The sequence below is a fragment of the Oratosquilla oratoria genome, chromosome 19 (genome assembly GCF_046742065.1).
Source record: "Oratosquilla oratoria isolate Oo_2021 chromosome 19, ASM4674206v1, whole genome shotgun sequence".
NCBI lineage: Eukaryota > Metazoa > Arthropoda > Malacostraca > Stomatopoda > Squillidae > Oratosquilla > Oratosquilla oratoria.
Genome location: NC_134795.1, coordinates 25,849,898 through 25,867,836, shown reverse-complemented (window position 1 = coordinate 25,867,836; position 17,939 = coordinate 25,849,898). Strand labels below are relative to the sequence as shown.

Here is a 17,939-nt window from a genome sequence, read left to right as displayed (position 1 = left end):
CGCTCTTTACGTCTTTTATTTCCCTTCCCTATTCCCTTTAACTCACCCCTTCTTCCCTGCATATCCACTTCCTTTTTCCCTAACTTCCCGTCACTCATATTTTCCTTTCTTTCCACTCTTCGTATCTGTTTTTCCTTCACGCTTTTTGTCTGATCTCTCCCTCCCCATACTACCCCTCCTCTTGTTACATAACCACATTTCTCTTGACTGTAGCCGTCCCTTAACCTTCTGCCCCCTCAGCCTTCTCTTTCGCTCTTTGCCTCGGTTATTATCGTCTCTAACTCTCTGTTCTTTATCTTTCCTTCTGCTTCCTTCCCACATTCCCTCCTTTACCCTCTATCACAACCTTCCTCCACCACTGCTCTCCCTCCTCTCCCCCTCCTTTACTCATCCGCCGGTGCTATTCCCATCTCCCTCTCCCTCCCTCCCACCCCCTCCATGCCGATCTGCTTCGGCTCGGCGGCAGTGCGCGGGGTGGTGAACCATCTTCGAGTATAGTCGGCCCGAGTGCCTCAACACGTGCGGACGGACTACGCGTGCTCTCAAGTTCTGTCGTCTGTCATGCGGTCTCCCCTTTGCCTCCCGCGCACCTGTGAAAACACCTGCACGACGTCAACCTGTGGTGGCTACACCTGCGTGCCATCCAGACCTTCGTGAACAAGACCAGTCAATATAAATGAAGACGACGACGTCATTTTGTCTTAGCATTCTGCTGCAGTTACGGTGTTTCCCGCCAGCGGCGAGTGAGAAGTGTTCTTTGTGTAGTTCGAGCCTGCAGACCTGCGTAGGTCGCCGCTTGCAATACGGCGTTGTGTTTTTGTGAGAACGACTATCCCACACACGACGACGACGACGGCGGGGACAACGGCGACGGCGACGGCGACAGCGGCCACGTCGACGATGCATGCGTCGTCACACACGACGCGGTTAACCACGATCCCCGGTCGCAGTAGCACCAATACCCGCCCTTCCAACCCTTCGCATTAAGTCATCCAATCTCTCTCCTTCATCAGGCTGCTCCTCTCCCTTTTCCCTTTCACCACACCTGCCAAGCTGGACGTAGCCACTCAGAAAGCCTTGCAAAGCCCCTCTTCCTTCCCGAACCCCGACCAGGGGCATCACCCTGAGCCCCGACAGATGGCGCTCTGTTTAAGTAAACAATAACATTGTGCGCACGGAAGTGTGATCCCCAGCAACTCGAGCCAATGGTGGACAGATAGCAGTAGCAGGGTCGTTATCTCCTGTTTCTAAGTGCTTGCCACATCTTTCCACCATCCCGCTCCCTCCCACCCTGATCCACTCCTCCTTCTGTGCCCTCCACTCCAGTCTCACGGGGGTGGTCTGTATTCCACCTAAACAACCAATGGCAAAACGCTCGTGATCGAGTATGCAAAAAGACATCTTCGTATGAAAAGTCGATACTTCCAAGAAGGTTTACGCGGACCAGCGGTAAATGCCCGTGCAATCGCGCGGCCGAGAAAGGCTGGACGGGTAGCATTATATAAGATCTAAACCTGTTTGTAACGGCGGTGCACTTCGAGCGAGCCGTGAATCGTTGCGGCACATAATCAAGTACAAATGCCCGACATAGGGTAAGACAAGACCTTTGGGTGAGTTTTGCAGTTCCCACTGGTGGTGTTTGTGTCCACCTAGGCCAGCGCTCGTCCGTTAATTTATTCAGTGCACAAGCCTTGAGTCACAAGACTCGTTAGTCAATTCATTTTCTGTATAAGCCTTGAGTCACTGCTGTGGCTCAGTTTTCGGAGAACTTTGAGACTTTGTATCCATTTTCTTTGCTGGGCCACGTGGTATCTATCCAAGAATCACTTCCTGTTAGACGTAGAGAACACCTGGTCGGCAATGCCAAATTGAGCACCTATTTTCAGCGTTGGCAGTGCACGCCGAAGACTTGGAAGAACCTATGTCTGTTGATTTGTCACGGTAGCTTGATCACGTCCCTAAACAACTTTCACGGACACATACCAAACACATATGCCATAAACCTCCTAGAACCTCGTATCCAGGCAATCATTTTTAGCTGCAGAATTGACAATAGCGAGAATCCGTCCCACAGCCAACAGCTGATCCAGACGCTGGCGCGCCTGCAGACAACAGCTGATCGCCTCTCGCAACAACAGCTGATTGCGTCCTGCAACAACAAGCTGGCCGGGTAGCCGGTGTACCTATCACCACCACCACCACCGCCACCACCACTAGCGCCACGTTGTTGATCCTGGCACGTGGAACGATTACTTTCTCACGGGTCCTGTCTTCAGAACCGTCTGGCGTCAGTCAAGACGAAATCTGCTAAGGGCTTCGTCGTAGTGTAGAGGTTGAAAGGAGTTGTGTTACCTACTGGTAGGACGAGTAGGTGTGTTTATACATCTTTGTAAAGTGTTGGAAAACGTTTGTCTCCAAAGTCAGTGTGCCTCTTTTGTTCGTCGAGAGGAGTGATTATCGGACTCATTCCGTCCCACTTCTTCGCGGGCGGATTTGTGTATCACGACAGAAGACACGTGGAGTCTTTTGACCAGGGTCACCGTAATCAGTGCCCGTAACGTCGGGGGACTGTGAACAGCATTACACTACCAAATACCCTTCTACCTTTCTTTTCACCTACACAGATTCCTTCGAACCAACCCACAGTGACTTCAAGAGAGTTCCATTGTAATAAAGTTTCTGACATCTTGGGACTGAACATCTGCTTCTAAGAACGAGGTCTTGCCCGGCTTTAATTAGTCTATCCTCCTTATCTCCAAGAAAACCCAAGGCTATCTGGCTTATCGCCAGCAGATGCCTTCGCGTGGACCCTCGTCCTTCACCATTTCGGTGCGGTACAAGTGAGGAACCCCTTAGTGTTCCTTCGTGCATGTTCGAAGTCATTCAAGGACTTCGTGGCGGAGAATCTGTGCCCGAAGTGACAGTGACGCGTGCAACAAGAGGAACACACAGTACCTCGCTCATCTTTGGGTCGAGGTTGTGAAGTCGTCCTACTTCGTGTCCTCCAGGTCACGCCTTAACGTGGTCCAGCTGGACTTTGGTTTCAGCAGATCCTGGGGACAAGCTGCTACTCTCTCCAGCTCCTACTGCCGTCCAACGCAATCGCTTCAGCCGGAGGAAAGACAAGACTCCTCCACCTGCTTCACCACTCCTGCAACGGGGAGTAACTTAACCTTGTTGATTCTTTCACGTGATATATGTGAATCCTGACGAAGCAGGTCGTCCTCGAAAGGATTTCCCCCGCTAACAACCAGCTCGACTACAGAAGTCTTCCCCGTCTCGGCCCCCAACCTCCAAAGTGTCGCTCCACGTGCCTCACTCCTCCACCTCGTCCTCGTTCCTCTCTCCCGAGAGTGACGTAGGACCTCCCTTCCCTCCTAGGGAGTCCGCCACACCTTCGCCAGACGGCGGGGCTGCAGCCGACGCTGCAGAAGTGGTTTCCACGAGTTCACTGGCGTTGCCTGAGAAAACCCGCATCTTTCGCGCGTCTCCAACGCCTTCAGAAGAACTCGGAATGACGGTCCCCCAGCAGGGAGAGGCCCCGCGCAAGGGCGAGGGCGAGGAACAGGAGGGGCAGGTCACCAGCATACCGGGGCTTCCGACGCCTCCTGACGGAGGGTGGGGCTGGGTCGTCGTCTTCGCCTCCTTCATGATCCACGTGATAGGTAAGTGGTGACTTCTCTGTCGGCGTAAGCCTAGCTCGTGCAAAAGGTGTTACGTTCACGAGGCACGTGAACCCCACAGTACGGTGATATTGTCAGTCTAACCTCCGGACCAGAGGAGTCCTTTGTCTTGAAATGAAGTGACTGGCATTATGTAGAACATAAACTCAAGTGGCGAATTTGTCCTTACAATTTTGTTCAGCTGAAAGGACATCATAAGGGCGTGAAGGTCAAGACAACCTGGATAAACCCTTTTGCAACATTGACGTGATCTAAAATTTTCTTTTGTGGTTAACCAATTCAGAATTTTACTTGACTGAAATGGCGTCACCATTGTGAAAGACCTTATAATAATTCACAATTATAATACAAATATATATATATATATATATATATATATATATATATATACACATACGTACATACATACATATATATATATATATATTTATATATATATATATATATATATATATATATATATAAACACAGTATATATTCGTAAATAGCTGGAGTCCAGGAACCATTTTTATGGGAGAAAGTATACGCTGGACTAGACGTTCGTCAATTTATTCCGACGTTTCGAACCCTGTGCGGGGTTCGTCTTCAGGGTAATAGTGGTAGCAATGGAAATGTACATAAATAGGGGGAATTTGGTACACTGGGACAGGTCTCCACAGTAACCGTTATAATCCAACGCAGTTAAACCAAATCAAAAACACCAATGAGAAACAAATATAAATAAAACTGTAAAATAACCAGTGCAATACTTCCTTGAAAACATTCACCGAGTTTACCATAGAAAAAAAAATATATATATAAAGAAAATACAGTGAAAGTTGTAAGAATTCATCCCGCTACCGATGGGTCGCACCACTGTGCAACCCCGTGCAACAAATGTCCCGCGTAGCATGTATTATCACGAATAAAAGAAATTGGAACAAGAACACAAAATCCATCAATATCATAAACATGCAAAAAAAGGAAGAGTACACATTGAAATAAATAAGAAATGCAGTGTGAAAAAAATGTCCCCCAAGATTGGGTATAAAAGCTGTACGGTGGTGGCATGCGTTACATGACTTTTGTTCCGCGTATCGTTGTGGCATGCCACGTCGTACAGCTTTTATACCCAATCTTGGGGGACATTTTTTCACACTGCATTTCTTATTTATTTCAATGTGTACTCTTCCTTTTTTTTGCATGTTTATGATATTGATGGATTTTGTGTTCTTGTTCCAATTTCTTTTATTCGTGATAATACATGCTACGCGGGACATTTGTTCCACGGGGGTGCACAGTGGTGCGACCCATCGGTAGCGGGATGAATTCTTACAACTTTCACTGTATTTTCTTTATAAATATATATATATATATATATATATATATATAAATTATATTTATATATATATATATATATATATATATGTATGTATATATATTATGGTAAGTGTTTGAAGTGATTTTTGACCTTGCGAATGGGATATTCGGTTGTCAAATACGTTTGTCAAACGTGTTTGACAACCAAATACCCAATTCACACTGTCAAACATCACTATAAACACTCGTTTGACAAACCGGGTTTGGCAAACCGTTTGATCGTGTAAATGGCCCTTTATCTCCTTCATCCGTATATCTAACAAAACTCGCAACTTCTCCTGTATTTCCTTTTGGTAAAAGTAACAGTTGCTCCCAAGGTTGGCCCTTATCGCTGGGCGTTAAGTGCGCATGACAAATCAACGATAGGACGGACATGTTGCGCAACACGAGAACAACAACAACAAACTGGTCAAATGAATAAGGTCAGCCGCTGGTGCTAGAGCGGTGGTGCACTTAACGGACATAGAAATCTGACACGTTTCATCTCTCTGTCTCTCTCTCTCTCTCTCTCTCTCTCTCTCTCACACACACACACACACACACACACACTCACAAACACACACACACACACACACATATTTCTCTGCTACCATATTAATTCTAGAAAGCTGGGGAATAGCGTAGATGTGACGGCCTGATGCCACTGCTAGTTGGTCAAGTCTCAAAGATAAGTGGAGAGGTGAGGGGGGAAGGGCTGTATGCTTGGCTGACACTTCGATCTCTTCTTTCAGGCCATAAACCCCGGAATAAGACAAGCGCAGTATATGCACCGGGGTGTCACATGCCTCCAATAATAATCAGCCATTGTGACATTGTCTGCAACTCTACAGTTACCCAAAATTATATTGTCCTAGTTTATGCATTATTTCGTGTGGATGGCAGATTTTCATTTATCGAGAAAAATAAAAGACTTTTATGATACCATTATTAAGGGCTTTAGGACAGGGTATACAAATCCTGCATTTTTTATGCCATATCTTTTTATAAATGATTAAAGATATCGGAGCGCACGATAAAGGTTTAAGAATGAGATAAATGTAGAAACGACAGGTTAACGGAATGTTGTAACAATAGATTATCCTCGCAAAACCTTTCAGCATTGCTCATTTTCATAATTATTCTAATCATATATCATTTTGTGATCGATGGCTAATTAGTTATGGAAATTAAACTTATAGAACCATTATTAGTTTAACAAAATCCATATCAGGCAAAGTTGTCGAATAAAGCTAGAAAGTGTTTTTTATAAAACGAGAACCAATATATAATTGACTCATGCTATAAATTATTTTTACACAGAAAAATATGTACATGGCGTAATTATTTTCGCTAGAATCAATACATATACGAGTCTATGTTTGTGCTAGAAACGAGAATATATCATTATGTGCATGTGTCTGCAAAAGAAATGCAGCACATTTCTGTCAGACTTAGTAAAGTTTTATCGTGTTATAAGTGGCAGAGAGCAATTACTGGCTTTTTAATCTAGTCTATTCCAAGGACTCTCGTTCAGAAGGCTGTTTCTTACAACGTTGTTACACTATGTTAGGCTACGTCCATTGTACCTAAGCTGTGCCTGTTAGATTATTCTGTTGGTCACATTATCTTCACATTATTATTAGGCTCTGTGGGTTAGTTTTGTCACACTATCACTAATGTGTTAGATACAGTACTGTCACACTCTGAACAGGTTGTTGCTTGTAATATTTTCAAATTGTGACCAAACTATTGCTCCACTGTGACCTGGCTGTGTTTCACATTATTGTAACACTATTACTAGGTTCCACCGATAGTAAACTAAGATATACATTTCTTTTGTATCGTCAAGCTGTGAATAGACTTTGTTGGTTTCAAGGTTGTCACACGATGACCAGACTTTTCCACGTTATTGTGACGCTGTCACTTAACCTGCATTGGCAGAGAAAGAGAAGTTTCTGTTGATTATAGTACTGTTGATTTGCTGTTAATATATGTCGTATTGTAACTGTGTACTGTCAGCGTCGCAGCCGTGAAAAGGAGAATAGATTTCGAGACGCTTTTGGCAATGGAGGTCCAAAGGTCCTCAGCTCCCGGAGGACTACGGGTCAGAAAGGTCTTCCAGGTAAGGAAACAAACCGAAAACCTGTGGTAGTTTGTGAATACTACAACGGTCCTATTTCATGTTGAAATGATCTAGAAGGGGCTAAGGAACGGCAGTGCATAAGTGGGGGGGATCTACGAGAGAGGGAGAGAGAGAGAGAGAGAGAGAGAGAGAGAGAGAGAGAGAGAGAACTACTGACAAACTAGGCAAACTCTAGACAAACTGTCTGTGCCTCCCTCCCTCATCCCTTCTCATTCCTCTCTCTCTCTCTCACTTTCTCTCTATCTCCCTTCCTTCTCCTTCCATTCTCCCTTTTTCTTTTCCCTTTTTTCTGCTGCGTTCCCCCTTTCTCCTCTCAATCCCTAATTTTTTCCCCCTTGGCTTCTTCCTCCTGCTCATTTCCCCTCCTTTTCCTCCTCCTCCTCCCCCCTCCCTCCAGCCTTCCCTCCCTACCTACCTCATTCCTACTCCTCTTTTTATATAATTTTTCCTCTCGTTTCTACTTTCTCCATCTCCAATTCCCTGGCCCCATTTCGGTTTTCCTCGTTCGTCCAACTCCCCCAGCTCTCATTAAAAGTCTCCATCTTCCTTGTTCTTTGGAGACAAAGCCCCTCCTAAAGGCATACCATTCCCTCCCTACTTTTTCTTATTATAAATCCCTTACATGTATCTCTTTCTTTACAAAGTTCGGTTATTTGGTAGTAAGATCTGAATGGAACTCGATTCAAGAGCAGATATTGGTTTCCAGATGGGAGGAAAATTTAAAATAGATTTCATCTCGGAAACACGAATGGAAACTTATCTATCTAGGTCAAGTCAAACGGACTTTTTTTTCCCCTGATGCTGTTCCCGCCGCCCAACCTCACCCGACCCCACCCCGCCTCCCGTGTCGGCAACAAGTGGTCGTGGCGTCTGTTGCCGGTCGATTGCAGAAGATCGTATGATCAGTCTCATGAAAACTGTCGTAACCTTTACACCTACCTGGAACGACTTTTTATCTAATGTGTTGACATCAATTTTTCAATTTTGCATCGATAATTTTATCAGGAAGAAAAATCAAGATATATGACCCTGCCCTGTCTTGGAGTAACCAACTCCGTTTTTCTTGTTTTTCCTCGTCTTCTCTAACTGTACTTATCACTGCAGCCATTGATGCCATAAGTTGGCTACTGGACGAAATCCATTATATAAAGTATTACGCATTTTAACTTATTAATTTAGTAACGAGGCACTGCAGTAATTGTAACCACATATGCTGAACTACTCAGCATATGTCAATCCTCGCTTCGCTCGCAGCGAAGCGAGGATTTGACCAAATGACAAGACATCTTGTCATCGGAGTTGAATGGGTTAACCTCAGCCGAACAGGACCGTCTAGCGCTCGCCGGGCGGCCAGGGTGGACTGAAACAACTTTCAGATCGTTTCAACACGAAGTCTAACCCGCAATTGAATAAATTCGTTTGGCATTAGTTCCAACTCCTTCAGAGCAGCGAGTGTGTGTATACCCGATGAACGTTTCGGATGCCAGTTTAGGACATACAGACAGACAGGTTACTCAGTGTTCAGAGAGGGGTGAAGATTTGTAAGGCTGATATATAAGCAACCCAGCCCTCCATGGACTTTCATGAGTGACTGCACACAGAGGGTTTTGCGAGTGTCAAAGCGTCGCCTTTCAAATGGATCCAGGGAGAAAGTCTCTTATTAACATCTTTTTGGTCCTCGACAAAACTCCACGGGATTTTCTTTAATCTGGATTAAATCGGTCGCCCAGAACTTAAACACAAAAACAGTCACTGGATAAACATCCGCTGAGAAATGTCGTCACTGCGATCAAAGATTTCATTCCAGCTTCTGCCAGCCGAGAGAAACTTACACTTTGACCAAGTGTGAAAAACTACTTTTTATTAACTTGTTAGGAAATGTCGTCCCACTTGAGGACTTTTCTTTGGCTACTGCCAACCTATTCCATTCAACTGGGAGGCACCTTAACCCCCGAAAGCCTCAATGGATTAACGAGTTTGAGGCGCTGCAGGAGGAGTTGGGGAGGAGCGAGGCCGGCGTGGATGAAGACGTGAGAACGCCCAAGCCTCGGAGGCGGCTCAATGGGCCGGAAGTGTTGCAGCGAAATTCGGTGAATGGAACGGAAATTTGAACGGTGGTCCCCTTACTTCGGATAGTGAATTGATGAAGAGAGAGGCATGGGAAGAGTGGGGGCAATGTAAGATTGAGAGGGGTGGGGGGGAGGGCACTCCAGGAGTTCTTAATCTTGGAAATAAAGGGGAAGTGGAAGCGCTTTGGCCAATCAAAATATGAGTAAAGGAAGTGTTATGTACGGGACAGGAATCTCCTGGGTGTTACTATCAATATGGACAGGGGGCTGCAAAAGCCGCCCAAGAGGATGAGGCCTAGAGTTGCATAGAGATGAGTAACACTAGTGCAGGCGTACGAAAGTGAGTTGAGTCTCCCGGTCACATACTGGGTCGTACTCCACATGAATCTCCAACACGTGATTAACTGGAGGGCAACGGCACAGCTGAAGATGCGTCCAGACTCAGTCCCACGTATGGGAAATGAAGGGACGACTTCGCGTCACGTCGCTCGCATTCCTCTTGTTTAATATAGTTTGCCGTGTGGAGGCGACTCATGTGGGCGGGACCTTGGGGACTGCAGGAAAAAGAATCTTTGGATGAAAGTTCACACCAGAGGGGTGCAAATGGAATGAAGCTGCCTGTGCTGCTGCTGCAGTTGCCGCTGTGGTTGTGGGTGCAAGAATGTCCAGAATTCCTTCAGGGCGAAATAAAAGAAGTTAAATTAAAGGAAGGAATGTAATTATACGGCATGACAGACAAAACTGTTTTATGGAATTTGGGGCTTACGTGTATGTACATTCATGAGATGTTATAGAAGTTAATGAAATACATCGGAGGCAACAAGAAAAAAATAAAAATGCCAAGGGGCTGGTCGAGACCTTTTGAGAAGGTTGTCATCCACGGAAATGGATGAGACCATTTGGCAGTAGTCAGAGGGAAAGGAAAAATCAACTCAATTCTCTCAATGCGGAAATGGTTGAGGTGACTGTCCTCATTCTCCCCTCCCCCCTCGTCTCTTTGCCTTTTTTCTCCTTCACTTTCTCTCTATTCGACTTTCTCTAACACATTTCGCCTTCTGTACTTCTGATAGACTGTTACAGCTGTGAGGAAAAACAAAAAAAAAACTTACTGGATTTTTTTTTTCGAACTGTTTCAGATTTTCCCCCAACTTCTCTACTTTTCCATTTTTTCCATTGTTTTTGTCTCCTTATTTACTGAATTTTATTTCATTACTTAATTCTACCGATTCGCTTTATTCCATTGTCTTTGAGCAAAAGATCTTTCGTTTTTTAATCTAAAATCTGCCAAAACTTCTTGCATCTCTAGACATAAATAATCCATCTACCTCAAATTTCTCACAATTTTGCTGTCATGCTGGTCAGTGACACAGAGGTTCCTTTCCCTTCCCCCTTTGTCTACTGGTACTACATTGGCTTTCTTCCAATCCTGAGGCGCTATTCCTTCTAACGAACGCACGAGTAGGCAGTGAATATTGTCCGCCAGTTCTTCTCTGCAATCCTTCATCTGCTCTTTCCCTGTTTTCATCCATAAAGTTATTTCCCTTGCTGAAAATTAACTAGAAATTCTCGTTAACTTATTGTAGCTAGTGTATTGTCTTGATATGCTTCTACTTTCAGCTAATAATTCCTCCCGCGTCTCAATTTGCCACTGAGGAAGATGAGACAGTTCAGGTTCATTTTCATATTTGTTAGCTATATTTTTTAATTTCCATGGAAAGGATGAGTGAAAAAAATATGAAAAAAGAGTGTGGAAGAGCGAAAAGATGAAAAAAGAAGAAAGAAAAAATGTGGAAAACAGAGGTGAACAGTGTGAACTTGAAGGGATGACAGAGGATGAGGTGGATGGATAGGGTGAAAGGGGCTTTGAGCAAGAGGGGAATGTCATTGAGGTGGGCAGGGAAAAGGCAGGTGATAGGTGTGAGTTGCGAATGGTTGTGTATGGATGATATTTTGACGCAGCTCAAAGGGATTTCTCCCCTACTTCTCTATATTTCGCATGAGGGAACGAGACGGGAGGGTCGCCGCGTAAATAAAGCGGGCTGACCCTTTATCCAAGAGGAGCTAAGAGGAGAGGAAAACGAGTGGTGGTGACTGGAAGAGAAATGGGTGGGAGTATGTATGTGCTTCGTTTGTCTACCTCCCTTGTAAGGGCGAAGAAGCCCTTGGTATGTAGCTAGATACGTTGTTACTTTTTTTTCTCTCTTTAGATTCTTGTGCAGCTTTTTTTTTTTATTCTTGCGTTCTATTGCTTCTTTCTCTTTTTTAATTTGTCTTTTTGCTGCCTTTGCATGTTCTATTGAACCAATCCTTTGTCTATAGATTTCTTGCTCCACTAATTTTTACTACAATTTTCTCCTCGTCCAAATTTAAACAATTTAGAGGACGTTTCCATTCTTCTCCGTTGCTCATGTTCGTAAATTTCTTTCAGTTGACTTCTTCAACGAATTTATATCCTCAAAACAGCGGATTTTAGTTTCTCGAAGTTCTGCGTATTCTACCATTTGGCTCTATATCTCCTTTCATCTTCACTTTTTCCTTTGAATAAATTATTTTGTTTTCTTTGGTAAATAGGAAATTCAATCCTGCTGGTGTGTCGTCTGCTCTTCATCTTTTGGTTCTAACCCGTTGAGTCATTGCATTTACCATTGTCATTTGTAATATAGTATTACATCAGTGCTCATTTGCACATGCTTCCTACACTTCCTGAACTAACTCTTTACATTTAAAGTCACCACCAGGATTACATTGTTACTTTCTTCCCAATAAGTGAATAGTTATGTCCGATACAATTTCTTGAGATTCAACTTCATCTTGTGCTCCTGTGTTTGTGTGTATGTGTGTGTGTGTGTGTGTGTGTGTGTGTGTGTGTGTGTGTGTGCGCGCGCGCGTGATTGCCGGTGTCTTCCTCATATTTCATAAACTCGCCATTATATTAATGCAAGGAGCAACCAAACCAGTTGGCGGCCCCTGCTTTCCTGATGAAGGCCCACTACCCACTACCCAGTGGCCTTGATTAGCGATAGGCCAGATCACCCAGCGCGTAACCCCAGTCACTACCCAAGGGACTGTGGTGGGCGGATCCTCATCTGAATATCAGGAACAGGCAGACTTAAATTCCTGTAGGATGTTGAGTTCCTTTTTAAGAGAAGCGAAACAGTTACGCGTGGACCAAAACGACATCAGAAGAGTAGCTGACTTCTTGAGGAAGTTCGTGAATATCTTTGACTTCCTGCGATGTCTTGGGTAAACCTGAACTCAGAGCGCCTCCGTGACCTACCAACTGTTGGAATGTCGGCGGTTTTATTGTATTTATTTATTTGTTTGTTTGTTCGTTTGCATATTTATTCTTTCATTAATCTATTTGTTGATTTATTCTTGTGTCTTTATCTATCTATTTATATCTTTAATTGTTTACATATTTTCAATCTTTATTAACCACCTTCCCTCATATATTTTTTCTATCGTCCGTTTACTTTCTTCAATTCTGCCCTCACTCCTTTCCCTCTCATCTCCCTGTCTATGTCGCTCTTCCATCGTCTCCATGTTCTCTTGATGTCTTCATCATCTACTGCTGCTCTCTTACATTTTCCTGTAGTTGTGTTTATTTTCCTTTAACCCTCTCTCGACTACTCCACAATTCCGCTTTCCTCTAGCACCTTCTCTCTGTTTTCCTTAAGCCCTGCATTCCCCAGCTGCAGTCTTCTTCCAGCCAGTCCGCCTCCGTGTTTCTTCCAACCGCCGTTGATTCCTCCCCCGCTCTCCTCCATCCACCTTGTTGCCTCCCGTCTTGGCCTGCACTCTCCCTTCACCCAACTCTCCACTCTTCCTTCTCAGCTCTCCTCTCTCCTCTTTCCCGTCCGCTATACAAAGCGATACGATCAATAAGGGGAACTGTGACGTCATTTTGTCTACATAGTTGCGATCGATGGCAAATGGTAGTGAGCAGTTACTATGTGGGTTTTACTGTGTAGTTTCCTCTACACTGTACGTCGTAAAATACACACTATGTACAGAAGACTGGATAAAGTATAATTTTTTTTTCTGTATGCGCCACACATTTCCGATGGGGTTCAGAGTGAGTACTGGGTAGTGGACAGTGTGCATTCTCCGCTGTGCATCTGATACTTCCATGCATTTCATATTGTTTTGTACGCGACGTGTTTCATATACATTACATAGCGTAAAGACTATGTCTTACGAATTTTGTAACTTCTGATTTGTGTATGTACTCTACACCTATAAATCTGTTTTTATCTTACAGCCCTGCAAGGTCAATATATTTACTTCGCAAATATAAGGTGTTATTCGTATTTTGCAATGAAATGTTTTATATTTATTACTGTGTTTTATCATTTTACGGTACAATATGGTACACTAGCTATTTAATTAGATACTGACAAAATAAATCATATCTTTAATTCAAACAAACCGCCAGACCTGCCATTGAATTAAAGTCCTTTGGTAGGGAAATCACAATGACACATATCAGCGCTTCCAAAATTGATTATCAGGTATTTGATTCATGACCAATCACGCATTTCTGACGATGTTTTTCAAACACAATGCGAAATTTCAGAGTTTAATAGGAAATAATTAAAACACTAAATCTCAATGAAAAAAAGTAATTTCCACAAATTAAAAAAAAATGGCGTTCTTGGTAATTCATTGCAATAAATAATATTGCATCTGCTCATACGTATCATTCTATTTGATTTTAAATAAAATAAATACTTTTGAAAGAACCACGCGCAAGTTATGGTTGACCAGCTTTAAAATAAAGGTTCAACCTTTCAACTAGAATATTCAAGAATCGGTGAAAATTCTAAACTGAATAAGTATTAAATAGTGTTTGAACCATATCCAGCACAAGCTACTATTTTCAACATGTAGTATTTTAGCTTAATAACACTCATAGCGACTCAGATTAATTTCTGATTAATTTCTATAACAAGTTTTACCATCTCCGAACAATTGGAGACATCCGCGCATGAAGCAGACTATTTTTATGAAGTACACAGTGTCTTGGAATGTGTATGTGTGTGTGTGTGTGTGTGTGTGTGTGTGTGTGTGTGTGTGTGTGTGTGTGTGTGTGTGCGTGTGTGTGTTCCCCTAATTGTGATGTATGAGAACAGTTATACTTGTCAGGTCCTCGCTTGTCATATTTTGCCTAAAATACATTTATGGTATTTGCTTGCACTACATCAACTTTATGCTGTTCCAGTGGTCTATAAACCTATGCAGAAGAAAAATATTTCTTGATGCCCTTGAGACGTGTGTGTGTGTGTGTGTGTGTGTGTGTGTGTGTGTGTGTGTGTGTGTGTGTATTCACCTCGGATCTGCTGCAGTCTCTGTCGAGACAGCCAGACACCACCCTACGGCAGTGAGCTCAGAGCTCATTATTTGCCGATCTCTGGGTAGGTCTGAGACCACTCACACACCACACACCGGGACAGCAATGTCACAACTCCTTGACTAACGTCCCGTACCTACTCGCTGCTAGGTGAACAGGGGCTACACGTGAAAGGAGACAAACCCAACTTATCTCCGCCCGACCGGGGAATCGAACCCCGGTTCTCTGGCTTGTGAGGCCAGTGCTTTACCAATCCGCCACCGAGAGAGTGTGTGTGTGTGTGTGTGTGTGTGTGTGTGTGTGTGTGTGTGTGTGTGTGTGTGTGTGTGTGTGTGTGTGTGTGTGTGTGTGTGTGTGTGTGTGTGTGTGTGTGTGTGTGTGTGTGTGTGTTCACCTAATTGGGATACGCCGAAAAGGCCGTGGAGAATCTTCAGGCAGCAGAAAACACGGAATAGAAAAGCAAGGTGGAAATCCGTGAAGAATTTGTAGCTTCTCACATAGGTGCCAACGCTTGTCCTCCACATACTACTGTTTCGACATCTGCGCCTCAAACCTACGCTGAGGCAGCGGCCCCTGCTCCAACAACCCAGCACCCTCCATATATATATATGTGTGTGTGTGTGTGTGTGTGTGTGTGTGTGTGTGTGTGTGTGTGTGTGTGTGTGTGTGTGTGTGTGTGTGTGTGTGTGTGTGTGTGTGTGTGTGTGTGTGTTCGTGTGTGTGTGTGTGCACGTACGTATGTGTCCCTCTTTCCGTTTATGTCAAACCAAAACAGCACTTTAAGCGTTAAGTACTTGATCTCGCAGGATGGCCTGAGATATCATTGCACAACGCCCTCCCTCTCCCTCTCCCCCCCTCAAAACCTTGACCCATATTTTGCCTAAATCATACGTAAGCCTACTCAACAGAAGCTTAGCGTATAGGGCGTCTGAGGAAGGGCTTCCACTTTCCTTCCCTGAACAATCCTGTTCTGCCCCTATTGGAGGTTCATCTTTACCCCTCCCTTCACCCACAACCCCATAAAAATATAAATAAATAAATAAATGAATAAATAAATAAATAAACTGGGAATTCAGGTCACCTGGCCAAGGCTCAGAGTCTATGTTGACCTCATGCGTGGACCAGGTTTGGCTTTCTATCCATGGGTCGTGCTAGAGTGTGAAGGGGTTTCCCTCAATTGAAGAGAACAGTCTGACGCTGGCCAGAATAAATTTGTAAAACGACAACGGGTGAATCGAGAGATATATTCAAACCCTGTGGGTTGGGAGAAGGTTCCCCTAAGCTGAATGAATTCGTCTGGCTGGCTCAGCGGCTGAAGTGTGTAAGAGAACAAACCTAAAGGAGATATCCGAGTTAGGTTTAAGCCTATCGGGTAGAGCAGGGAGTTCACCAGGATGGATTTACTTCTCTGGAGGCAACAAGACACGTGTATATTATATATATATATATATATATATATATATGATGTGTACATAAGATGTGTGCATATACATATGTAGAATATACACCTTTGCATGTATAATACGACAAAACTCCCCTTTCCTACTCCAAAAGAAAAAAATATCTTCTAAACTTTTGTGTTTACTTGAGTTATCTGAAGTTTTCTTGACTTTCTCTCCCCCCCCCCTCTCTCTCAGCTGTTATTTCATCCTGCATGAATCCAACATTAATTTCTGTTACTACAATATGTAATACATTATTTTTGTTGACCCTCATACCGCAATTCGATTTGTATGTTTGATTTCAGCTCTTGTCAGGCCTTTATATTCAGCTCGATGAAACTTCACGCAAAGTATTCCGTACTGGCTAACGCCAAATAATTTCATGACACTTAAGGAAGGACATTATTTCCTACGAGCATCGAGGAGAAACTCTGGTAGGTCCCGAAGGGATCAAGAACCTTTTCGAGTGCGGGTGCCAAAATCAGCCAAATTAATATACTCGCATGCCAACAGAGTAAAATTATAGGGCATATGAGTATGTGGCCCCTTCTTTTCACCAATGTCATACAAAAGAAGTTGGAGAGGTAAATATTTTGAAGTGCACACCTACGCGATATAGCAATAGAAAATTATTTATTAAGTTTGTAAATTATGATGCATCAACGTAATATGCGATTTTTCTTGGTGGAAATAACAAAAAAAGTTGCTAAAACCGATTACTAACGAACGAAGTCGCGGCGGTTGAATGATACGCCATGTTTGTTTTGGAGGTCGAAGAAATGAAAGGATGATGAATTCGTCTATTCTAACCTAACTTAACCTACGTAACCTAACCTGCATTTAGTAATTCAGTACCTCTAATTCTGAAGATCATCTGGGCCGTCGTCACGGATGCTGACGGCCTGATTATTTTGTACCTCGGACAATTACCAGACGACGGCAGAAGCCCGTGTTCTCACAAGTCCAAGGAAGCTCTACTGTGTTTGTAAGAGCGCTTATTAACGTCACCTGGAGTTGGAGAACACCCGGTGCACAACGTGAAATCCATCGTCTAACTGATAGTGACTGGATTGGACTGACACCAACATGGCGTCTCGATCCTATGCACGCATCTTCGTTCGGTAGTACATTTGTTTTTAGCAATGTTTTTGTTATTTATTTCTGCCAAGAAACATGTATATTACGTTGATGTATTGTAATTTATGAAATTAATAATTTATTTTCTAATGCTATCGCGCAGGTGTGCACTTCTAAAAAAAAATACCGTTGGAGACTTATTAGTTATATTTTAGGCTGCGTTTACACCGAGCAAGTGTCGGCTGATTCGCCTCAACCGTTGTGAGTTCGTTTGAGTTGAAACGACGTCGGTTGCAATTTTTCGTTTTTCCAATCTTCAAATGTCAAATTACCTTTGCGTCATTTATTGAGAAACTGAATGGTAAAATGAAAAGGGGCTAAACCTTAACGAATGTTAGATAGATTGATGAAGTGTTCTTAGAATGCTGCAAGCAAAGTCTTCCTCCAACTATTCAAATTCATGAGAATCGGCCCAGACTAGCTCGGTGTAAGCCCCAGTACCAAGCTTACGACCTGTTTCCGACCACCTTCGACGGTGACACTTTTGTTTCTCTCATGGTTAGCGCCACTTGGCTATTTCATATTCATCTTCATGACGGGGGAGGAGGGGGTTATTCATTCCAATAGCAATGTCTTGAATTCTTTTTTATAAACAGAGGAACAGCACAAATCAGCCTGGTCGCTGGTGGTCGTAAACAGGTAGCTTGGTGTAACTGGACCTTTAAAGATGAGATCTGGGTTTTGTGTGCTGGATAAAAGTAATTTGTATGCCAGGTTTTGTACGCGTGGCAAGGGTTGCCTACCCCTGGCCTAACATATGCTCGCGTCTACAGACAG

At 43.6% G+C, this 17,939-nt stretch overlaps 1 protein-coding gene across 2 annotated transcripts in view; it reads left to right on the top strand.

The window, feature by feature from the left end:
* Nucleotides 1-484: 484 nt before the first annotated feature.
* Nucleotides 485-17,939, top strand: part of Mct1 (Monocarboxylate transporter 1) — a 144,485-nt gene continuing 127,030 nt past the window's right edge. For both annotated transcript variants that reach the window (XM_076202788.1, XM_076202787.1), the window contains exon 1: nucleotides 485-3,665. In XM_076202788.1, coding sequence (XP_076058903.1) covers nucleotides 3,515-3,665 — 151 coding nt within the window. In that variant the 5' untranslated portion in view covers nucleotides 485-3,514. The remainder of the gene's footprint in view (nucleotides 3,666-17,939) is intronic.